Source organism: Chelonia mydas, chromosome 1, assembly GCF_015237465.2.
Source record: "Chelonia mydas isolate rCheMyd1 chromosome 1, rCheMyd1.pri.v2, whole genome shotgun sequence".
In the NCBI taxonomy this organism is placed as follows: Eukaryota; Metazoa; Chordata; order Testudines; family Cheloniidae; genus Chelonia; species Chelonia mydas.
The window spans coordinates 309,420,503-309,445,645 of NC_057849.1; the positions used below are offsets into that span (position 1 = coordinate 309,420,503).

At 40.1% G+C, this 25,143-nt stretch overlaps 1 protein-coding gene across 3 annotated transcripts in view; it reads left to right on the plus strand.

Moving 5' to 3' along the window:
• PLXNB2 (plexin B2) overlaps positions 1-25,143 on the plus strand; it is a 331,712-nt gene that overhangs the window by 291,471 nt on the left and 15,098 nt on the right. For all 3 annotated transcript variants that reach the window (XM_043550501.1, XM_037889000.2, XM_043550504.1), the window contains 12 exons: positions 1,760-1,892; positions 3,728-3,958; positions 4,280-4,456; positions 5,089-5,228; positions 6,582-6,682; positions 9,541-9,770; positions 10,587-10,768; positions 11,506-11,572; positions 11,677-11,823; positions 14,296-14,452; positions 16,380-16,480; positions 18,124-18,208. In XM_043550501.1, the coding sequence (XP_043406436.1) occupies positions 1,760-1,892; positions 3,728-3,958; positions 4,280-4,456; positions 5,089-5,228; positions 6,582-6,682; positions 9,541-9,770; positions 10,587-10,768; positions 11,506-11,572; positions 11,677-11,823; positions 14,296-14,452; positions 16,380-16,480; positions 18,124-18,208 (1,751 nt within the window). The remainder of the gene's footprint in view (positions 1-1,759; positions 1,893-3,727; positions 3,959-4,279; positions 4,457-5,088; positions 5,229-6,581; positions 6,683-9,540; positions 9,771-10,586; positions 10,769-11,505; positions 11,573-11,676; positions 11,824-14,295; positions 14,453-16,379; positions 16,481-18,123; positions 18,209-25,143) is intronic.

Here is a 25,143-nt window from a genome sequence, read left to right on the forward strand (position 1 = left end):
GAGCCCAATCTCAAATGCTGTCAATTACTACCAAAAAACCCAACATGAGATGATGACCCGAACAGCATCTTAAAAGTTAAGTCAGCTGTGACTTACCAGGCTCCTTGAACACGACCTTTTATGTAAAATAAAGTAATGTTTAAGATTATTACCATTTAAGAGATTAGAGGGACAATAGATGTCTTTCTTTTGTTTACTTGGTACATTTGACAGCGCTTTGTAATCAGTCTAATTTTCCCCCTTTATAGTCAGTCACTCCAGGGATTCTCAAAACTTTTGATAAAGTGGAACTCATTTTATTAGATTATTCTGTGCATCACCTTCCCTCCCCGTCATGATTATTGGGATAGTTGGTGGGTGGAAATTTACGCTGTCTTTCTTAATTATTAATGCATCTATCAACTGCAACAAAGAGAGCCAGCACCTTGTGACCTCTATTCCTTTCTATATAGGTTCTTATAACACTCTTCACCACACTATCAGAGCACCTTCCAGGAATGCAGTAAGCAACATGACTAATATGGCACATGTTTATTCTCTCATCCTCTCTCTTGAGGGAGATGTGGTTGCAGTGAAGTGTCCTGTTTTGGTAGGGGCTCTTTTAATATGCATGTTGCTATGCATTTATGTCAGAGAAGGTAAGGTTGAAGAAGTGCATCTTGCACTTGGAATGGAAGATGATGAGGTTTGTGGTGATCCTTAATTCCTGATGGAGTTCATTCCACAGTCTTGGACCAGCCCCTTAGAAAGCTTTATCTTCTGTTGTAGGGAGTTCCACTGAGCTGGAGGAGCAAAGTTGATGAGTGTGGTCTTTGTCCTAGAGCTTTAGAGGCTCTTTGAAATATCCTGATGGCAGGCGATGGAGCACCTTGAAGATGAGGTCTAAGACTTGACTTGATTCTATGGGAAGCCAGGGTAGGGAGCAGAGGACAGGTGTGATGTGCTTGGGGTAACCAGCATTACTGTAGAGATGCACTGCAGTCTTCTGAATAAGTGGGAGTTTGCTAAGTGCTAAAGGTACTTCATCTCCAGGTATACTGCCTTACTGTAGTCCAGCCAAGAGGTCATTAAGGCATGAATAACTGAGGCCAGATCACTGTCTGCCATGATAGGGTAGAGTCTCCTAGCTACCCGGAAATGATGGAAAGCGTTACGCACAGATGCTGCTCTGTGAGAGCTTAGCCTCAGTGAGGAATCCAAGAGTAGTCCTAACCTGGAGACTGCATTGACCAGTTGTGGGTGTGTATCTTCAACCAAAGGAGAATGCTCCATGGCTACAAATTCTTCAAAATGCTTTCCTTTGCCCACCAGCATAACCTCTGTCTTGCTCAGCTTCACTTTCAGGCGGCTATTTTTCATCCATGAGCTGATCTCATCCAAGCACTGAGCCATTTTGGTGGGAACCACCAACCATTGTGTTAGGTTCCCCTGTTTGTTTGTGTAGTGTTCTCCCCATCTTCCCCACCCCTCTTCCGTGCTGCCAAAGAGTGATAAAGGCAAGGAAAAATATTTTAAACAATTTAAAAATGTCAATATAAAAATCACAAATTAGACCACAGGGTTTGGATCAGCTGTATCACTTCAAAATTTTATATCCATATTTGGTTTACTGGAAGGTCTTACATTTGATACCTAACTATTGTACAAGCACCTGCATGCAAAGCTATGCAAAAAATATTTTAAGAGGAAGAAGTCTTAGATGGAGCTAGCGTATGGTTGTAGAACTTTACTCATGTTTGATTTGCGTCTGCTTTTTCAGTGGAGGGAGAAATATTACTGTAACGGGAACTGGGTTTGATATCATCCAGAGTTTCTCCATAGTTGTAACTGCTGAACTTCATGGGCCTTCCAGAAGGAAGAAGAGACAAATACACAGTCTAGACTCCAGAAAGGTAATTATTTATTTATTTATTTATTTTTTGGTCAGACATGCTGTCTTCATCATCAGTGTGATGTCTAAACAGAGCCCGATCCCAAACCCCATTGAAATCTGTCCACGGATGTCAGTGGGGTTTGGATTGGGCCTAAATGGTTTAAAGAAAACCTCAGGTACATAAACCCTGTCAATATTTGTACTTTTTTCAATTGCAAACTAAGGGCCCAATTCTTCCATCCTTACTTATGTTGATTAGTACCTTACAATGCAAGCAAGCCCCCTTGATTTCAAAGAGACAACTCAAACGGTAAGGTACTTTTCAACATGAATAAGGGTTGTAGAACTGAGCCTTGAATGGGGCAACTGAAATTCTTTGGCAAGTCCAAAGTGGAATCATGTATCCTATCCCCTGTCTTCCCTACTGAGCTGTAGATGTTTGGACAATTCTGGACTCAAATCCAAACTGCTCCTGCTCTTGGCTTTGCAAAATCCAAACCCATTCAGTTTGGGTTTGCAAACTGAAAAGTTCCTACTTTTTTTTGCCCTTTCCTGGTATATTATTCCTGTAGTGTGCATATCCTTATACATGGAATTTTAAAACTACCCCTCCAGCATCTGATGCTAAGCAGACCCCTTCACTACAAATAACTGCAATATTTCTCAGGAAGACCACAGTTTATCACCTGATTAAGAAGCTAAAAATGGCTCTTTGATGGGGACATAGTTCAAAACTTGTTCAAAAACTAACATTTGTTTTCCTGTTGTCTATTTTCAGTTCTAATTTCAAATACATAATTTAATTTTTAAGAATCTATACAATTTTTGTGCTCTTCTTAAGACACTGTCCACCTTTCTTAGTCTATGTACTGCAACTACTACAACGTAGGCTAACAGATGAACTTCTACTATATCAGGCCTACACTAAACTCATGAAAAACTTTTCCTTAGCAAAACTTTGTTTAATATTCTCAAGTGTTTCTCCCCTGTATATATTTATTCAAATATATAAAAAACCTCTATTTGGAGGCGCTGTAAATGCAGCCTGTCCACCATTTGTTTACTTTTTAGTTCACTTTATTTTCATTTCATTATATTATGGTAGTATCCAAAATGTACTAGAAGTCATAAAGATAGCTGCTGGTTTTTGTGTTGTGATTTATGTTAATGATTGGTTGAAGAGGGTTCCTAGAGTAGACTATTTGTATAATAGTACTTTTTTAATGTGTCAAGGAACACCTAATGCAAAGGATTGGGATGGGGAGGAAGAAATTATATATAAAAAAAAATTCTACTGTTAGGATCCAGACATTTTCAAGCATGAGGTGCCGTAGAAATAAACATTCATTGTGGTGGAAGATAAGGTTTGTTGTGAGTTAGCTGGTTGGTGTTTAATGTATTTTATTCATAAATGGTACTGAGCATTTATATTAAGCTGATAACGTCTCTGTTATTTATAAATGCCTTGAAGACAAGTGATGTACCCAAAGTTGCAGAAGAGTCAAAAACAGTCTGGATTAAAGCTAAGGCGTTACTACCCCAGCCCCACCAATCCTGTGTTCTCAACATTAAATCGCCCTAAAATGGTTCAAACCCACGAAATTCAGATAATGACGCAAACTTTCTGCCAACTTCGGGAGTGTTCAGACCTTCGGATTTTGCTTTGGGCCTAAATACTAACCCACACTGAAGCTATGATTTATTTTTGTCCAGTGATTTTTTTTCTTTTCCAAAAGTATCTGAGAAGCCTCACCTTTTTATTTAACTTGGTTGTGTTGTATTTTTAGGTGCTAAATGTTCAGCAGCAAATAACATGATCTAATCAAAACCCAAAATGTTTTGTTTGCTTTTTAGTTTGAAGGAAAAGATATTGCAAAAATCAATGAAAGCACAATAGTCTTCTCTTCTCCACCAATATTAGAGGATCCAGAAAACTATAGGATTACTACACTTATTAAAATGGATGGTTACAATTTGGTTCTAAACATTGAGAACAATGATCCCTTTAAATATGTTGCGGATCCAACATTTGAAAACTTCACTGATGGCATCAAAAAACAAGTCAACAACGTTATTCATGCAGAGGTAAACTTGACAAGACATGGCTGGTTCTAGTTTTATCATTATAATAAATATATAGGTGTGAGATTTTCCTTTCATCCTTAAAAACTGCATGCTGCCCTCCACTGCTGGAATCTGGAATTTCCATATTAGCTGTGTTCTCATAGAATTAATTGATTTCCTCTGTGTGTAAAAGCCTGGGGGTATTTTTTCCTCCCCCTTCACATTGATGTCAGAACTACATCCTCTGTTGAAAATGAACTGTACAAAATATTGTGTAACTTGTGGATTGCTTCACCCGTGGCTTTGCAGCTAAAATGACTTAGCCTTATATTTTCTGTCTAGGGCAGTAATCTGAACAAAGCCATGACGATAGAGGAGGCTCAAGCTTTTGTGGGGGCAGAACCCTGCAACATAAAAACACTGACTGACAAGGATCTATATTGTGAACCACCAGTAGTACAACCTCAGCCAAAGAGAAGGCAGAAGAGGGATACAATCAATAACTTGCCTGAATTCATTGTATGTCACCTTCCCTGCACGTTGTCTTTAATAGCATGTATGTAGGGAGGAGGGCATGGAGTACTGTGTTTGTGACACTGATACAGTAGCTTCCTATTTGCATGGGTTTATTTTTCAGTGGCACATTATATAAAGGAAACTATCTTGTGACTCCACTCCACTTCCAGATTCTGCCTGCTATCTATAAAAGGATTGCAGATAAATAGAATGTCCCAAGATGTTGATTGCCGCTTTTATTAAGGGGTCCAGTCTTATGCATACTCGCAACTAGAAATCGGGTTTTCTATCTTGACAAGTCCCATTGCAGTCAATCACTATTCTGGGTAGTAAGTGCTTACAGGATTGGGCCTTAAATTCCTTTGTATAGTAATAGGTTTTTCTTTTCCTTTTATGTAATAAGGGCCAAATTACCTGCTGGAATAAATAGGTAAATTCATTAACTTCATTGGAGCTATGCCAATTTATGCCAGCAAAAAAGATTGTATCTGCATATTATACCTGTTTGGCAATCTGGACTAGGAATTCTATAGATTATAAAGATTATTAAGAAACTAAAGCATGGCAGCTAAATTATTGAATAATCTTCTAGTTACATTTCTGAGGCAGGTATAAGTATGTATTTAATTCTTCAGGTGAAATTTGGCCTCAGAGAATGGATCCTAGGAAGGGTGGAATATGACACACGTGTGAGTGACGTACCCCTGGATGTGATTTTGCCATCCGTAATTTTTCCTATGGTGGCCATTATCATCATCTCTATCTACTGTTACAGGTAAGATAGTCGGAAGCTATGGCTGTCCCAAAGCTCTGAAGGAGAAGGCTGATGGGGCAGAAGAGCAAACTGTTCTCATCTGCAAAGAGAAACCATCTTGATCACTTAATAAACATTTTAAAGGAAGTAGCTGGATAACATTTGTACCAATAATTCCCCTCACATAGACCCTTTCAGTGGTATTCCTTGGTGCCAGTCAGCCCAGTATTCTTTCTCTGCTGTAAGCCCAAACAAATTGGCCCAGGTTTTCACACTACACACTGAGGGGGTAAGGTGCGCACACACAGTCTTGAAATTGCAGCTGAAGTGCCTTCATGCTAGTGAAAATATTGCTGCTTTGCATGTGTATTAGTCAATGTTTACGCTTCCTATGTCAACACTCTGTAGATCTGAGATGGTTGGATCTGTCTGAGTGGATATTCCGGCCTTTACAGCTGAGCCACATATTACCACATACACATTTCATGACTAATGGTGAAATTCACCCCTTTGTGGAGTGCCAGTACCAGGACTATACACCACTTAAGTCCTACTTGGGGCCTATTTTGCAGTCTTAAGTGGGATGTAAGTAGTGTATAAGCTTGGTGGATTTCACTGTAATGATGCAAAGCTGTACAACTGAGATGCAGTGCTTTATAGTATTTGCCCCTGTACAACGTTGCAACTCCCTTAGATCTCCCATAACCTGCTCAGTATGATCCTGTGCATGTACTGACTTAAGCCATGTCCATGCTCTGGATGTTACAGAAGCACAGCTACAACACTGCCACTGTGTTGCTGTAGTGTAGACACTTCTTACAGTGACAGAAGGGGTATTTCTGGCCATGTAACTAATCCTCTTCCCCAAATGGAAGTAGCTAAGTCAACAGAAGAAGTCTTCTATTGATCTAGCCGCATCTACACCAGGGGTTAGGTCATCTTAACTATGACATTCAGGGATGTGAATTTTTCACATCTGTCAGCGTCATAACTATGTTGACCTATCTTAAGTGTAGACAAGCCTTAGTCGTGACTCAGCGTTGTGGAATGTGCTGTGAGTGCTTATTGCATTCTCTGTCCAGCTTGCACAAGTGAAGTAGCTGTGTTTAAAATGTGCTAACAAATGTATCCTAATAAGTTTAAAATCATTGGGCCAGATCATCAGCCGATCTGTGTAAGCAGTTCCATTGTAGAGCTACATCGATTTACATTAGCTGAAGATCTGACCCACTATCTCCTCCACTTTCGTTATTAAAGGTAAAGAGGAAAAGAAACAGTCTTCCTATGATCCCTCAGCCTTTCCAATCAATGCAATTGCAAAATGCTTTACTTTTACCGTTAATAACTTTCAAAATCGTACTTTATTCCTTAAAGGCGAAAAAGCCAACAAGCAGAACGTGAATATGAAAAAATCAAGTCACAGCTGGAAGGATTGGAAGAAAGTGTCAGAGATAGGTGCAAAAAGGAATTCACAGGTATGATTGATGTTAGATTTCTTATGGACCCTAATGAGAAATCCTAAATTGGGCTAAAACTACTGCACTGTCTTGCTTAAACTGTTTCTTGGGTGTAACTACAAGCCAATATAACTACTCTTGATTGCAGACATCAATGTACAGTACATATTCTTCTGACAATGAAGGCCATAAATAAATAGAGTGAAAGTGATTAAGGGAAAGAGGTTTTTAGGGTAAAGATAAAATAAGCACAAGGAATTAAATGAGCAAATGGAAATAGAAACTATGTTTTTTTATGATTACTATTAAAAAGCTGCCACTGGTACTGAAAAGTCACCTATTTCACAATAAGTAACCGTAGTCTGTATTTATGCTGTTGATAAAATGTGACACATTTTATTTTAATAAAAATATTATGTTAGGAAAGCCACAAAATATATGAATTGGTGCGCTATGAGTTTATGAAGATAGACTGCAATATCTTTTATGTCTGGGAAAATCAGAGAGAAGAAGAAAATGTACCTCTTTGTGGCGGGAAATAATGGAACCTGATTTGAGGAGCTGGTTCATTCTTTACTGTATGTAAAGAGACATCACCTGAAGGAAATCAATGGGAGCTGTAAGGGCACAGCACCTCTGAATATCAGGCTACTTATTTTGGTGTCTAATTCAGACACCCATGTTTGAAAACTTTGACCTAGGTGATTACCTTGACCTGTCATATCACTGTCTAAAATACACTATTTGTTTATACTGAAATAACCTATCTTTGCTTCTATAACAAAGCATGTTTTTTTCCTAAAGAGAAATTACTTGTTTCTTATTAACAGAGATGGGCTGAAAAAGTGGTGGTTGAATCTGAATTTGGCTTAGATTTAGCTTTGGGAATTCAGGGTTTGGGTTTGAATTGACTCTGTAGATAATCTGACAAGATTTCTGCCATCTTGAATAGTGGAAAACTCATAAAATCTACTGTTACCCTGAGATTTCTGCCATTGGTGCCGAAATTGTCTCAGAATAGTTTTTTTCCCATTATATTTGAGTCACATCTGGAAAATTGGCCTGTTCCAATTTTGGACCCTACCCAACACCAAATCTCTGTAGCAACTGTTTGGACTGAGGGATTCAGCTTCAAAGGCCACTCTGAAATTTGAAGGGCTGAAGATCAAGGTCCCCGTTTGGAGCCATCTCTGCTTATTAGACTCCCTTACCAGCTGGCCTTTGTAATCCCTCTTCTTTTCTGCCCTCGGTTTCTCAAAGCTGTTTCTGGAATGTGAAGCTGCCCGTCCCCTGCCAGGACTCCCAGAAGGGTGCAGGGCGTACTGCTGCCTGCTGGAGTGTGGGGTTAATCTCCTACTCCAGCACAGCTGCCTCCCTGGGCACAGGAGAAACACAAATTGTCTCTAACAGTGTAATCTAGCACATAAGATTCACGTTGTCTTGGCTAATAGTAAAGTAAAGCACTTAAATGAAAGTAGTTTCTAGATGCATATAATATTGATTGTGGCAAATGTAGGAAGAGGAGTCTTCCTGCATGCATCAGAGCAGTCATAGTAAAGGAAGTGATGATTAGGGTAGAAGAACACACACAGCACAAAGCTTGAAACCATGAGATGTTTTCTTTCTTAGAAGTGGCTGAGTGTAACAGAATAAAGAGAACCAGGATAAATTACGTGGTCAAATAAAAATTGCCACGATGACAGGCCATTATATTAATTAACATGGTATTCTAGTCAGTCAGCAATATCAGACAACTGGAAAGCCTCCAGCTGAAATGACCACTTTGTGGAAAGGTGACCTCTAATTGCTTTTTGTGTCAAGAACTTGAAAGCTTTTGGGGCTCACAGAAGTGTTTTCATCATTTTCAGTGAATTATTTTACCTTCTTCCTTTCTACCCTTCTCCTAATAAAATGATTATTCTTTGTACTTCCTGTTGCTCTTGCTCCTTGGCTCAACATCCCAACTATCATGAAAAGAATTAAAGGGCAGCTTTCACAATGATGTGGACTGAAAGGAATAGAAAATATATAAACACAAGAAATTGGCAACAATTTCTTTCTTCCCTTTGCTGCTGGGGGGTGTGTGTGTGTGTGTGTGTGTGTGTTTGTTTTAAGAAGAGCTCTCTGCATAAAGCCCAGCATTCAGTAATTACTGATCCTACAGTAAATTCATGATCCTCCACATATCACATCACAATATCCAATAAGAAAATATTGTGATGATGATGATTAGCATATGTATAATGATGCTGTGTAGGAGCCCCAGTTATCAATCAAGCCCTGTTTGTGCCTGCGCACTGTACAAACAGAAAACAATGAGATTGTCCCTTCCCCAGTCTAGGTAACTATAGGTACATCTTCACAGCAAGCAGCAGCCTGTGATGGCAGCCTGGCTCAGAGCCCAGGTTGACAGACTCAGGCTCCTGCTATGGTGCTAAAAATAGCCATTTAGACATTCGGGCTCTAGCTAGAGCTCGGGCTCTGAAGCACGCCCCCTTCCCTAGACGTCTAAAGTATGCACAGCTATTATTAGCACCTTAGCATGAGCCCAGGAGCAGTCTGTAGACCCAGACTCTGAGACTTCCTGTCACAAGCTCCAAATTGGTGAGGAGATATACCCTGTGATTCCTCAAAGACAGCCCTGTCAGGGTCTCAACAGGATCATCTGGGAAGAAACTCTGAGTTGTAGGGAACATGATTTGGCAATTGGTAAACATGGTATGGAAAAAGTGAAATGGAAGTGGAAGGGGAAAGGATTCTGAATAAGTTTGATCATTTTTTTTCCCTGGTATAAAATGCTTTCATTGTCAGATGAAAACAAAAGGTACTGTGGTTTCTAAAACTAACTCTAAAACTAGAAATATTGTATGTTCTAGATCTAATGATAGAGATGGAAGATCAGACCAATGATGTCAGTGAAGCAGGAATTCCTGTGCTGGACTATAAAATGTACACAGACAGAGTCTTCTTCTTGCCCTCAAAAGATGGAGAGAAAGATGTAATGATTACTGGGAAATTGGATATTCCAGAGGCTAGACAGCAAACTGTGGAGCAGGCTTTAAATCAGTTCTCCAATCTACTGAATAGCAAATCATTTCTCATAAATGTGAGTATTGAAGTAAAAGTCACTTTGAGCTCACCCTGTATTTTTCAGAAGTCTTTTTGCCTGTTATGTATGTATGTACATGTAGAGTCACGCATACACTTTTAAGCACAGATGAGCCTAAAGTTCAGCTCTTAAGTCCATATTTAGGCGCCTAAACAGTGGCCTGATTTCAAGATTGATGAGCACCCACCTGCTCCCAAAGTGCTAAATCTTGGTACTCTTGTAAATCAGGCTGATTTTTAGGTGGCTAAATATGGAGTGAGAAGCTAATTGCAGGCACCTGTTTTTTTTAAGCATAGCCCTAATGCTCATTACTTAAAAGTAGTGTTGCATTCTGAGGCAGAGGAAAACAAGATCTGAAACTTACAATGTATGTATTCAGGCTTGCAGTCCTTGTAATGGAAATGGAAGGGTTTGGTTTTTGTTTGGTTGGGGGTTTGTTGCGGGAAGGATGAAGGGAGGTTAAACTTATAGTGCAGAGTTTTCTTTAAACAAAAACATCCTTCATTGTGTATTACTTCATACCTTATCGAAGATATAGCATTATTAGTTGAGTTAGCCCTGAAGACAGTGTGTTTAAAACTCTCTCGCACACAGGGAGAGAGGAGAGTTGTAGATAGTGCTTATTTATATGTAGTTTGTTTATTTATATGTAGTTTTGTGTTTTTTTTCATGCTGTACTTAGAAGACTAACATTAAGACAATAGGTGTTTTGGTTTTCCCCCTTCCTACCGTGCCAGATATGTTTTGAGCTGCTCTTGAAACTTGTCATGACTCATTTAGACTCTGAAGCTAAATCTGCTTTTTCTGTTTTAGTTTATTCATACATTGGAGAAGCAGAGGGAGTTCTCTGCCCGAGAAAAAGTTTATTTTGCATCCCTATTGACTGTTGCTTTACATGGAAAGCTAGAATACTATACTGACATCATGAGGACATTGTTCTTAGAGCTGATGGAGCAGTATGTTGTGGCCAAAAACCCAAAGCTGATGCTCAGAAGGTTTGAATGATTGTCTTGTTTTCCATAGTCCTTCGTTTTTTGCAACATTGTTACATTTACCGTGTGGTGTTTTTCAGAGTGTGTGTGTGTTGTGCTATAGACTGTCTAGAAATCATCATGATGATGACCTGCCCGAGCACGTTAGGGAACAAAAATGGATAGAAGTTACTTTTTTTAAGAGCAACTAGAGCCATTTGTTGTGTCCAAATAATTTAAGTTAGAGCTTGGAACCATCTTGCGCAAACATCTGTCCATGAAGAAAATGCAATATTGAAATTTTTGTATGCTTATCTAATGTTATACTATAGCATCTCCATAATGAATGCTCTTAAACAATTTTCTGATGCATCTCCTTCAATTAGATAGGTCTGATTCTTACTCCTAAATACATTACAGAATTTAATCTTTGCTATGTATGTTTTGTTTCAATTAGTTTGTTCCCCAGTAACTAAAGTGTAGATTTCTTTTAAGCACTCACTCTTACAACATGGAAACAAACTTCTGATTTTGAATATATGATATGTACCTTCCAGTAAAAGTAGTGAGCTGAAAGTATCTAAGAATGTTGAACAGTGCAAAGCATTATCTAATGCAGGCGCGTGCTTTAAAGAACCTATGTAAAATTATTGCATTAGGACAGCAAGTGCTGTTAATGTAGAAATATTTTATTTCAGGCAACATTTTAAAAGAAAATTGCCTTCTTGTCAGCAAACATTTTCGATATTCATATTTTTTAGATCAGAAACTGTTGTGGAGAGGATGTTGTCTAATTGGATGGCTATTTGTTTATATCAATATCTGAAGGTAAGGGATGAAAGCTATGCATACACTTCTCCTTCATTAAGTACTAAAACATATGGCATTGATTATACCTTCCATTTTTTATTTTTGTTTTTTCCCTTAAACAGGACAATGCTGGAGAACCTCTTTATAAATTGTTCAAGGCTATCAAACATCAGGTGGAAAAAGGCCCAGTGGATGCTGTGCTGATGAAAGCCAAATATACATTGAATGACACAGGGTTACTGGGAGATGATGTAGAGTATACACAGCTGGTAAGCAGCTCATCTGCTCAGTCATTAATTTATATCAAATCTTTTCCTCTTGAACACTGTGGAATTTAAATTTATGTCCGTACACTCTTTCTATAACAATTAATGAAAACCAAGATGAACTATTAATGTGGGTGAAGAATTAAGAACTATATAGAAGGGCTTAGAAGCAAATCCCCAGATCTGAGCACCCCCAATCTCTGAAGAAGTTTGAGGGAAGACTCCCAATAGCCTGATCCTCTCTCAACCATTTTATATTGGTTTAATTCCATTGATGTCTGTGGAGTTACTCCTGATTTACACCAGCATCAGTGAGACAAGAATCAGACTCTATGAATAGTCCCTAACTCTAATGGCGCGTATCGGGCTACTTCTTTAGGCATCTAAAGATGGACATAACCGTCTAAATCTAGTCATCTGGTTTTGAGACTCTTGGCTTGTTTGTTTGTTTTGTGCATGGTCTAATAAACGTACATAATGCTCAGAACTGTCCTCGGAAGAGCAGCATGGGATTTTCTTTGCCTTGAAAGTCACTCTGATGTGATTACTCTGGCTTTATTATTGACACAGCTAGCAGCCTTTCCCATTTGCCTCTGATTGTGAGACATGCAATGACAAATCTGTAGTGCGGATGAAACTTAATAAAAGCCTTTATTAGGTGTTTGGTTAAAAGCACATTTTTGATATATTCCTAAGGGATTTGAGTGGGAGGGCAGCATGGGAAGCTTACCTTATGAATTGTTCTTACACACAACCTACAGTAACTGTAGTTAACAGACTGCTTGGGGGTGGGGGATGGATAAAGGAAAAATGTAACTTTTTTAATGTCCGGTTTTGGACTCCGTGAGGATTCCATGTTTGTCTGAGCTGAAGAGTACACCTAATGTTCTGCACAGACTGGACAACACGATTTACATTGTATCATGTTTAACGAACAAGATATTTTTGTATCGTACGTCATTTGTGACTTACTGCAATAATTCTTTGAAGTTAGTGTCTTTTAACTCAAAAAATGGCTTTTGCAATTAAGATTTATGAATTCAGTATCAAAGAGAGACGTGTGAATGCAATCAAATCTGAGCCAAATTAGAATAATTCTCATAGATATTTATAGTAAACATTAGACCAGATTTGGCCCGGATTTCATTGCATTCATCAATTGTACATATAACAAAACAATCACATATCCTTCACAAAGAAGTAGGTTAATATTGCTGTATAATATTGGGATTATATGCCTTTTTTATGATTTTTTAAAAAATGCTTGTGCTAATTATGCCAGTGTCTGAGTTTGGATAGACATTTATGGAGCACTTACTGCCTTAGGTAGATAAATGCAAATTTAATTTGCACACCTCTGCCTGAAACTGAGAGATGAACTATATTGTGCATGGTATTTATCCATTTTACAGTCATTATTTTTGTTTAAAAATTGGGTATGTTCATCAGTTGTTACACTGACACACTACATTTTCAGCTGACAGCAAAATCATATATAATTATTAATATAAATAGGGAAGGGAAGAAGAAATACAATTAGCCTGCAAATTCTGTCTAGGGACAATGAAAACGTGTTTAATTTCACTGCATTGCAGCACAGTTTAACTACATAAAATAATACACAAAGTGCAGGGATCACTTCCGCCAAGACCATAACTAAGAGAGAGGGAAGTTCTACTAGCCAATTAAAAGGGAAAGAAGCCATATCTAGGCATTTCTGCTATCAAAGTATGCATGTGTAGCAGAGTCCATGAAGATTCCAAGAATTTTGCACCACCTTGACCATTGGAAATCAGGTACCCTCCGTAGAGGGTGAGGTCACAGTCCCTGCTTTCCCCTTTCAGGACATTATCCTTCCTTTTTATTTTACCTGGACTGAGATTATCATCTGTATGCTGTGGGCACATTTAAAGTTCATTCTGGGTTTGGAGATTTTCCAAGAGATTCTCTCCTGTATAAATAAAATGGGAGAATGCCAACGGAACCAATGATATCTTGAGAACCAGAATAAACTACTTAAGTGTGCCCTCTGTAATTGAGGGTTAATGTGACAAGTAATAAATAGTAAATTGACTTTTCTTTGCGTATTGCGTTATTGGGTAACCTAAGTGGTACACAGACATTGGATGGTCCAGCATTTTAATATGTGCCTGTCTCTATTTGAAACTTTCCTTTAGTAAGTTCCCAAGACACAGTAGAGATGTCATATTAGATATCAGTGAAGAAGGGGGAACATCAAATCTGTGCCTTTTCTATTTTATCATAATAGAAAGAATGAGCTGGAATCTAAAGTAGCTAGTTGGCTGGATATTAGTGAAGAACTGTGCAGATAATCCACATTGCAAATGTACATTGCTGCATGGTGGTAAGACTGCACAGTGAATCTTGGGCACTGCCTGGATTCTAATCATCAAAAAAAACCAGAGACTGGAATTGATATTTTTGAATAATTATGCATATTTTTTTCTTTCATAGACAGTAAATGTGTATGTACAAGATGGAGGCACTGATTCTGTACCTGTGAAAGTGCTGAACTGTGATACTATTTCTCAAGTAAAGGAAAAGATAATAGACCAAGTCTACCGAAATCTGCCTTGTTCACAATGGCCAAAAGCCGACAGCGTTGTTCTTGGTAAGTAGTTATTTTTGGTGCTGTTGTAATAATAGTGAAAACACTAATTTGATGCTCTTATCTTTCCTGAAATGTTTCAGTAAAAGTGATTATTGAAATGAAAAAAAAATCATTCAAAGGTTTAGTTCTTGAACTATTAAGCTGAATCTACCACTGAGCGTGATGCTCTCGTACCAACTATATCGTGAAATAAAGCATGTCCTTATTATAAAATGCCTAGACCTTGTTCTTTGCCAAGTCTCATAAAAATGCACAGACCACATTAATAACTCTCGGTAAAACCTATCAGAACCAATGAAATATTGATTGTTTCAGTTACTAATTCATGTGACAGTGATAACATGAACAATTAATTGATGTAAAAGTAAGGACACAGATTTTCAGAAGTGACTTGTAACTTTGGGTCTGTCAGTTTTTGGTTGCTCACCTTGAGGCAACTTAAAGGGACCTGACTTGCAGAAAGTGCAGAGCACCCACTCTCTGAAAATAAGACCCCTTTAAGGTGTCTCCAGTTGGGTGCCCAAAGACTGACACCTCCAAAGTTACTAGTCACATCTGAAAATGTTGCCTTTAATGTTTTAAACACCAACTGATACCTTATCAAAAACTATGAAAAATAGTTTTGTGACATGTCCACTAATGCCATAATTTAAGGGGATAAAGTGTTGTTTATTACTTTTTTTCTTTGGTGCATTCGCCTAAAAACAGATTTGTATTTATCTGTTCCACAGGAAGTCCCTAATCCTCTGTTTTGGACGAGGTTGCCAGGCATCCAGTTTTTGACCAGAATGTGCCGACCCGGCTGTTAAAAGTCTGATTGGCAGTGCAGCTGGGGCCCAGGACTAAGGCAGCCTCCTTACCTACCCTAGTTTTGCACAGCTCCCAGAAGCAGCTGCCAGCTCCTTGCGGCCCCTCATCACATGGGCGGTCAGGGAGGCTCTACGTGCTGCCCCCGCCCCGAGTGCTGGCTCCACAGCTCCCATTGGCCAGGAACCATGACCAATAGGAGCTGTGGGGGCGGCACCTGTGGGTACGAGGGCAGTATGCGGAGCCTCCCTGGCCACCCATGCGCTCAGGGGCTGCAGTGCAGGGACCTGATTGTCACTTCCTGGGAGCCATGATAAGCACTGCCAGGATTCCACACCCTAACCCCCTGCCCCAGCCCTGACTCCCCTCCTGCACCACAAACCCCTCATCCCTGGTCCCACCCCAGAGCCCACACCCCCAGCCAGAGCTCACATCCTTCCCGCACCCCAACCCCTGCCCCAGCCTGGAGCCCCCTCCTTCACCCCCAGCCCAGAGCCCTCTCCCACACCCTGAACCCCTTATTTCTGGCCCCACCCGGAGCCCGCATCCCCAACCCAGATCCCATACCCCCCCACATCCCTGCCCCAGCCCAGAGCCCTCTCTCACACCCCAAACCCCCCATCCCTGGCCCCACCCAGAGCCCGCACCCCTGGCCAGAGCCCTCACCCCCCTCTCGCACCCCAACCCCCTGCCCCAGCCCAGTGAAAGTGCATGAGGGTGGAGGAGAGCGAGCAACAGTGGGAGGGGGGATGGAGCGAGCAAGGGCGAGGCCTCGGGGAAGGGGTGTTTGGTTTTGTGCCATTAGAAAGTTGGCAACCCTAGTTTTGGATATCACAGCAATGTCTACAGCAACTAATTGTGGTGTCCGAAACTGTGGATTTTGACTTCAATTGGAAAATAAACAGAAACATCACATGGATTTTTAAACAAAACTTGCGCAAAGTTCCCTAGTAAGAAATAAAAGGGAAAGGAGGAAAGCCCAATTGTTTTGAAACGGAATATTTCAAACGATATTTTATGATGATTCATTGGCTCTTTAAATGGAAACACATTAGTGGTGTACTGTCTTAGTTGCACAAGGATAAAACCTGTTTCTTTTCTCATTTTAATTACTCCATAGAGTGGCGTCCAGGTTCTACTGCCCAGATCCTCTCAGATTTGGATTTAACATCCCAAAGAGATGGCAGGTGGAAACGTATGAATACTCTGATGCATTATAATGTAAGGAGGATTGCTGACATCTGTGAATTGTTTTTCAGTAATAAATAAACTTTTATTAGCTTTCAGAGAAAATTGGCTTGTACTATCTGATAAGGGGGCTGGAACATGTAGCTATGTTACTTTCAAATTCTGGAAAGTGAGAATGTATCTATAAAATTCTAGTACTCTCACTGGTTTCCTCTCCATCACTGAATACAATTCCAAATTGCCCCTATATGGCGTATATTTCCATATCTCTCAGCAGTCCCAGGTTCATGGGATTGTCCTGCTTTAGCTCCCAAAACCCCGTCGCAGTTGAAGTGGCTCCTGTCCCATGGGGCTGGGTAGGCTCAGCTGTTCTTTCTGGGCATTGCAATCTGGCCCCTGGTGCACAGGGTCAGAGCACCACTCCGGATTGGCCCAACCTGGTCCCCCTTATGGGTGGGGGCAGCCGGGCCAAAATTGAGTGAGTACCACTGAAACCCCATGGCTGGGTCATAATGCCACTCACTCAAATTTGACATGGCCACCCCATGATGTGCAGGTACCAGGGGCTAGGTCTCAATGCCCAGAACGGGGAGCTGAGCCCAGCCAGCCCCTCAGAACAGGAGCTGCAGGAGCCACCACTGTGAGATGAGCTGAGGCTTGCTCCACAACTCCTCCCTGCCAGGCCCCCCAGTCCCTGTGTGCAGCACCCTACCCACTCACCCCAATGTGGGGGACAGGACCCATCCCTCTTTAGCTACTGCAGATTTTGGGAGGTATGGGCGTCTGATATCTTACCTACCTACTCTTTTTCTCACTCCACGTGTCCCATTTTGGAAGCTGCTTCTCTTCCCCCTATCCCTACAAATCCCTCCATCAGAGAGTTGCCTTTGTTCTGCCCTGGCTCCCTGGATCTTGCTTCATTTGTCACTCTGCTTCACTGGTGTGTTTAAGAACCCTAAACCCTGAGGTGAAACAAAGGCACTTTTTTTTTAAAGGACAGCTTGCTCTATTTTACCCTGTGTATAAACCCCTGACACACCCAGTCAAGTAACCAGTCTTAACATAATGTTTCAGGTTATGTATGACATAGAGGAAAAAATTTGGCAGGATCGTGGGAGTAGGGGCACTGAAATTCTTTGTTATGTAATCTATCTAGGTTTCATGCTGCGCTCATCGCCATGGGTATGGAAGCACTTGTGATCCCGTTATTTATTTTTCCCCTTTACACTACCTAACCCTTTCCTGACACCAAATATCCTGCCAGTTAGGTGGTTCAGAACAGCTCCTTAAGAAGGCAGATAGCTCTGCTCCTGTATGGGGAATTTAACCCTTGTGCAGAGGGTCCATGCAAACAGCTTGTGTGCCACTGAACTCTCACCCTTTGAACATTATTATCAACCATGGAGGAAGCTTTACCTGTGGCCTCTTAGTTAGCAAGTATCAGAGCTGAGCCCTTCTACAGGAGAGGGGGTATTGGGGATGAAGGGCCTGATGGCTAGAAGTTAAAGTGTGCACAGCACTTCTCAAGATCCAAGCCCTAACTGGAGGATAAGAAAATTGGTGGGTATCTTCAAATGCCTGCTTAGGTGGGGAAAGACTCCACAACAGTGAGGTTCAAGCCTACTTTTCGCAGGAATGTATTATGGAATGATTTCCCTATGTTTGTGTTCTTGAAGGTCCGAGATGGTGCCACACTTATCTTGTCAAAAATAGGAATTTCCCAGCAGCCAGAGGATAATCAGCAAGATGTCCCAGGGGAAAGTAAGTACAATGGGGGTTCTTTATGCCCACAAAAGGAGTATAAGACAAAATGCACAAATAGACAATATCATCTTCGCCTGATCTTGTTTGATGGGAATGACACTAGAGGACTTTGATATTGCCCAGCTGGTAATGTCACGCCAATTTAGGGTGCTTCCCTTCTGTACACCTACGGACATACAGAAAGGGATTGTTTACTTCCATGCTCCATGACATGATGATTTGTTCATACAACCCAAAATTACACTGTTTTTTTTCACCCCCATGTTGCTTTGCAAACTCATGTTAGGTCCCTATCTTCTGCTACCGTGGGTTCTTTTCAGAATTACTGCTGCCTGGTTTCTTCCTCACACTGAGTACATGTCAGATAGCTTTTCACCAGTTTAGCTTTGCTTTTTTCCAACTTGAGTTTCACTTTGCTATTTTCTGCCCACGTTCCTAATTTCTTTTGGTCCTATTTTATTATTTTATTATTCCTTTCTCTTCACTGGAGTTTGCAACTCCACCTCATTTTGTGTCATTTAAAAATTTCACTATTTTGTTGTTTACTGCCTCTTCCAGATCACTAATGCAGATGTTACATAACACTAGTTCTAACATTTCTACCCACTAAACACCTAACTCAATGTATGGCCTTTGCTTACAGCTTTAAAAGATGGTTTTCATTCCACATGACATTATTCCTATCCAAGCCAATTTGATCTGAATTTTCAAGTAAGACTTTGAGACAGTATCAACTGTCTTGCCAAAGTTCATTGTGTTACATTAGCTGTGTTCTGTTTGTTCTGCTTATTTTGTCATTTTAGTCCCCTTCCCTCTCCACCCAAAAACTCACTGAAGTTTGTCTGGCAACATTGACTTTGTAAACACTCTTTATTGTGCTGGGTCTGTTGTACTTTAAATGTTCAGTGTCTTTTTACTCCTCTTCCATCATTTCATGAGGGATAAAAGTTAGATTTATGCCATGGTAATTGCCAGGATCATTCTTCCTTCATGTTTTGAACTGATTTGAAATGCTTCTCTGACTGTCATTGGATGCTAAACCCTGGGCTTCAGTTATTAGTTTTCAATCTCTTTAACAGATCTGCTGGAAACAATATAACAGAAATGTCCATCTTTCCAGGGCTGTCAGCTGGTGGCTTTGATGTACATTGATTGCTATTTAATAAAAGTGTGCCAAGCTGTTGTTTTATTCATGTTGAGAGTTGGCTGGGGCTGCAGTCCAGGCAGTGCTACATGCAGTTAGATTTTACTCTCTTCCTTTTGGGACTCTTATTGAAATGTTATTTCAGGGTTCCTAGAAGGCTTTTCCAAGGGTATTAAGTATACTATTGCATTTATTTTTCATTCTTAAGTATGGAGGAGTAGATGTTAAGCCTTTCTGGACCTGCGTTCCCCACCTTGCAGTTTGTTTTGGCAAAAGGAAGAAGTATATGATGTTCATTGCGCAAGCCCTAGGCAGAGGAGGATCCCACTTTTTTGCTTTATGGCTATGCCATTACATCCAACGGTGTTGTGGATGAAGAAGCTTACTGAAAACAAATGGCCCGTATTCCATGATTTAACTACTTAATCATACACGTCACTCTGCTTGGTAGAGGAAAGCCGACTTCTCTTGCTGGTGTCTTTGCAGAGAGCTCAGTCATGTGAAGAAGAAGCTGTAGTGAAATTTTAAATGGTAAAGTACAGGAGTCGAGGCAACTGTTGTCTTCTTTCCACCCCACGCCCTCTCCCACACAATAAATAGCTTACAGCAGAAACTGGGAAGGCAATATTTCATGGCTCACCGGTGCATTTTCATTAATGCATAGGTCTTCTAGAAATATCACATGCCACTTTGTTTGTTTGGAAAGCTATACAAATGTAACAAAGTCAGGGCAAAGCTACAGCCTACATGGACAATGATTTGTGAGATACTGTGTTGCATAAAAAGGAGAGGAAGGTATGCGGAAGCTTACACACACATTCTCTCACTGTTAGATGTTCACATCCTGAACGCACAAGATGTCCTACTCCTTTTTATTTGAAAAGGACCAGTTTTCTTTTTAACCAGAATTTCACGTTAACTTAAATATTGCTTTGGAAATCACTGCCAAAGAAATAGGTTTTGCCCAAAATAAAAACATAAAATCATGTCCAAATGTTCTAAAACCTGACATTGCTTCCTTTCTGCTTTGTGCAGCCTTTAAACAAGAGAGATACTAGTTGCTGGTTTTTGTGGTAAATTAAGTGCAGAAGTTTTTCAGCTGAGGAGATAGGATTGCAACTCCTATCTTGGATCAAAAACGAGAGTGAGTTTGCTTGTATACTAGCTTCTATTTCTGCTGCACAGAACTAGGTAATTAGGCTAAACTGTCTATCTCTATTCATGACATTCTCTAATTTGAAGTATCAGACGTGTTGCAGGTCAGAGTTGTTTACAGCCAATCTTTATAGGGCAGCTTGTACAGCACTTGCATCTACTGTGTCTGGCTCATGCTAATGTAGAGGTTATGGGTGTACGACTGGAAAAAGGCTAATGTAGTGCCCATTTTTAAAAAAGGGAAGGAGGAGGATCCTGGGAACTACAGGCCAGTCAGCCTCACCTCAGTCCCTGGAAAAATCATGGAGCAGGTCCTCAAGGAATCAATTCTGAAGCACTTAGAGGAGAGGAAAGTGATCAGGAACAGTCAGCATGGATTCACCCAGGGCAAGTCATTCCTGACTAATCTAATTGCCTTCTATGACAAGATAACTGGCTCTGTGGATGAGGGGAAAGCAGTGGACGTGTTGTTCCTTGACTTCAGCAAAGCTTTTAACACGGTCTCCCACAGTATACTTGCCAGCAAGTTAAAGAAGTATGGGCTGGATGAATGGACTATAAGGTGGATAGAAAGTTGGCTAGATTGTCGGACTCAACGGGTAGTGATCAATGGCTCCACGTCTAGTTGGCAGCCGGTATCAAGTGGAATGCCCCAAGGGTCGGTCCTCGGGCCGTTTTTGTTCAATATCTTCATAAATGATCTGGAGGATGGTGTGGATTGCACCCTCAGCAAGTTTGCAGGTGACACTAAACTGGGAGGAGAGGTAGATATGCTGGAGGGTAGGGATAGGATCCAGAAGGACCAAAACAAATTAGAGGATTGGGTCAAAAGTGATCTGATGAGGTTCAACAAGGACAAGTGCAGAGTCCTGCACTTAGGACGGAAGAATCCCATGCACTGCTACAGTCTGGGGACCGAATAGCTAGGCAGCAGTTCTGCAGAAAAGGACCTAGGGGTTACAGTGGACGAGAAGCTGGATATGAGTCAACAGTGTGCCGTTGTTGCCAAGAAGGCCAATGGCATTTTGGGATGTATACGTAAGGGCATTGCCAGCAGATCAAGGGACGTGATCATTCCCCTCTATTCAACATTGGTGAGGCCTCACCTGGAGTGCTGTGTCCAGTTTTGGGCCCCACACTACAAGAAGGATGTGGAAAAATTGGAAAGAGTCCAACGGAGGGCAACAAAAATGATTAGGGGACTGGAACACATGACTTATGAGGAGAGGCTGAGGGAACTGGGATTGTTTAGTCTGCGGAAGAGAAGAATGAGGGGGGATTTGATAGCTGCTTTCAACTACCTGAAAGGGGGTTCCAAAGAGGATGGATCTAGACTGTTCTCAGTGGTAGCTGATGACAGAACAAGGAGTAATGGTCTCAAATTGCAGTGGGGGAGGTTTAGGTTGGATATTAGGAAAAACTTTTTCACTAGCAGGGTGGTGAAACACTGGAATGCGTTACCTAGGGAGGTGGTGGAATCTCCTTCCTTAGATATTTTTAAGGTCAGGCTTGACAAAGCCCTGGCTGGGATGATTTAGTTGGGGATTGGTCCTGCTTTGAGCAGGGGGTTGGACTAGATGACCTCCTGAGGTCCCTTCCAACCCTGATATTCTATGATTCTATGATTAATGGAGTGGATCAGTGAGTTTCTGTGGTCTGCAATGTGCAGGAGGTCAGACTAAACAATCATAATGGTCCCTTCCAATCTTTAAGTCTATGAGTCTAGTGTAATTAGTCCCTCATGCTCATGAGTATTTAGTGACCTTAAAATTTTACTTTTAAAAAGGGAAAGGTAGAAATTTCAGAGGGACAAGAGGGTTTTTAGAGCCTGGAGAGTCAGTTTTGTAAGAGTCATCTCGCTATTGACATCTTGAAACATATTGACCACCTTATTTGCAAAGGCAAGGAGTTGCCTCTTGTTATAATTTCTTTATTCACTTCTTAGTTTATTGTTGGTGAGAACTTAAAAAGCAACTGATATCTCCTGAAAAATCCTCCATTTACGAACCATACTAATATGTTTTGTTGCTCCATATTCTACATTTCTCTTCCTCTTTCATGCAGCTGTCCTTAGCATTGAAGTGCGAACTTTGTATCTTAAAAGTTCATCTGCTTCTCCTGTTCATTTCTGGGAAGACCTGATTTTCCATGAAATATTAATTATTTCATCAGTGACCAATTATGATCTCACTAAATGAAAAGGTATCAAATTCAGTCCTAGTGTAAGTATAGGTAACCCCAATGAACTCAATGGGGTTGTGCCTGTTTGTGCCTCCAAAGCTCATTTTCCTCCTTTACCATTAGGAGGACATAGGGAGGAAACAGAGAAGTATGTGCATTAACCAGGCAGCTGGTTTAGTTAAGGTAGAAAAGGTAGTTTTCACTATAACTGCCTATTGTCATCTATTTAGAAGTAAATAACAGGCACTGAAAAAATATCACAATACAGAGGCCCACCAGTAATTTTTGCTGCATTCTATGATATTCTGAAAATTCTAAGATTTAGAAAATCATTTGGGCTGTCGATTAATCACAGTTAACTCACGTGATTAACTCAAAAAAATTAATCCGCGGTTAAAAAAATGTATTGTGGTTAATCGCAGTTTTAATTGCACTGTTAAGCAATGGAATACCAATTGAAATGTATTAAATACTTTGGCTGTTTTTCTACATTTTCATATATATTGTATTCTGTGTCATAACTGAAATCAAAGTGTATATTATTTTTTATTACAAATATTTGCACTGTAAAACTGATAAGGAAAAGAAATCGTATTTTTCAATTCACCTCATACAAGTACTGTAGTGCCACCTCTTTATTGTGAAAATGCAACTTACAAATGTAGATTTTTTTTTTTTGTTCCATAACTGCACTCAAAAACAAAACAATGTAAAACTTCAGCGCCTACAAGTCCACTCAGTCCTACTTCTTGGTCAGCCCATTGCTAAGACAAACAAGTTTGTTTACATTTACAGGAGATAATGCTGCCCACTTATTATTTAGAATCTCACCAGAAAGTGAGAACAGGCATTTGCATGGCTTTTTTGTAGCCAGCATTGCAAGGTATTTATGTGCCAGATACGAATGTTTAGCATATGCCCCTTCATGCTTCGGCTACCATTCCAGAGGACATGTTTCCATGCTGATGATGCTCATTGAAAAAATGTGTTAATTAAATTTGTGACTGAACTCCTTGGAGGAGAACTGTACGTCCCCTGTTCTGTTTTACCCATATTCTGCCGTATATTTCATGTTATGGCACTCTCGGATGATGTCCCAACACATGATGTTCATTTTAAGAACACTTTCACTGCAGATTTCACAAAATGTAAAGAAGGTACCAATATGCGATTTTTAAAGATAGCTACAGCACTCAAACCAAGGTTTAAGAATCTGAAGCGCCTTCCAAAATCTGAGAGGGATGAGATGTAGAGCGTGCTTTCAGAAGTCTTAAAAGAGCAACACTCTGATGCGGAAACTACAGAACCTGAACCACCAAAAAAAGAATATCAGCCTTCTGCTGGTAGCATCTGACTCAGATAATGAAAATGAACATGCATCAGTCTGCACTGCTTTGGATAGTTATCGAGCAGAACCTTTCATTAGCATGGATGCATGTCCCCTGGAATGGTGGTTGAAGCATGAAGGGACATATGAATCTTTAGCGTATCTGGCATGTAAATAACTTGTGACACCAGCCATAACAGCGCCATGAGAACGCCTGTTCTCACCTTCAGGTGACATTGTAAACAAGAGGCAGGAAGCATTATTATTAAAAAAACTTGTTTGTCTGAGCAATTGGCTGAGCAAGAAGTAGGACTGAGTGGACTTGCAGGTGCTAACATTTTACATTGTTTTATTTTTTTGAATGCAGTTTTTTTGTACATAATTCTACATTTGTAAGTCCAACTTTCACAATAAAGAGATTGCACTACAGTACTTGCATTAGGTGAATTGAAAAATACTATTTTCTTTTGTTTTTTTTTACAGTGCAAATACTTGTAATCAAAAATAAATATAAAGTGAGCACTGTACACTTTGTATTCTGTGTTGAATTTAAATCAATATAATTGCAAATGTAGAAACCATCCAAAAATAATTAAATAAATGGTGTTCTATTATTGTTTAATAGTGCAATTAATCACAATTAATTTGTTTAATCACTTGACAGCCTAAAAATAATTAAATTGCTATCTTGTTCCATTGTGAAGTCACATATGCTGCAACATAAAATGGTAGCTTTTTTTCTATCTCCAGCGAAACAATTGCAGCAGCAAAGGTGGGAATGAATACTTTGTCACCCCATTTACCTCAGTGACATGTGAACTTATTACCCCCCAAACCTCTTAAATTCAAAGTCAGATTAAACCCACTTAAATATTAAGGATGGGGGGGAAATTAAATATAATTAAATGGCAAAAATGATCATAAAGGAACATTGATTGCACAACTAATATCACACAAGAGTATATATGTTCAGGTTTCAACAGAAACATTACCTTGGCCAGATTGCACATATGGAACTCTTTCTGCTTATGCGATATGTCCACATACGTTCCATAAAACATGCCATAAAATTCAGAGTTAGAGTAGCTGTTGGGAAACTTAATTTTGCATTTCCTAATTCTTTTC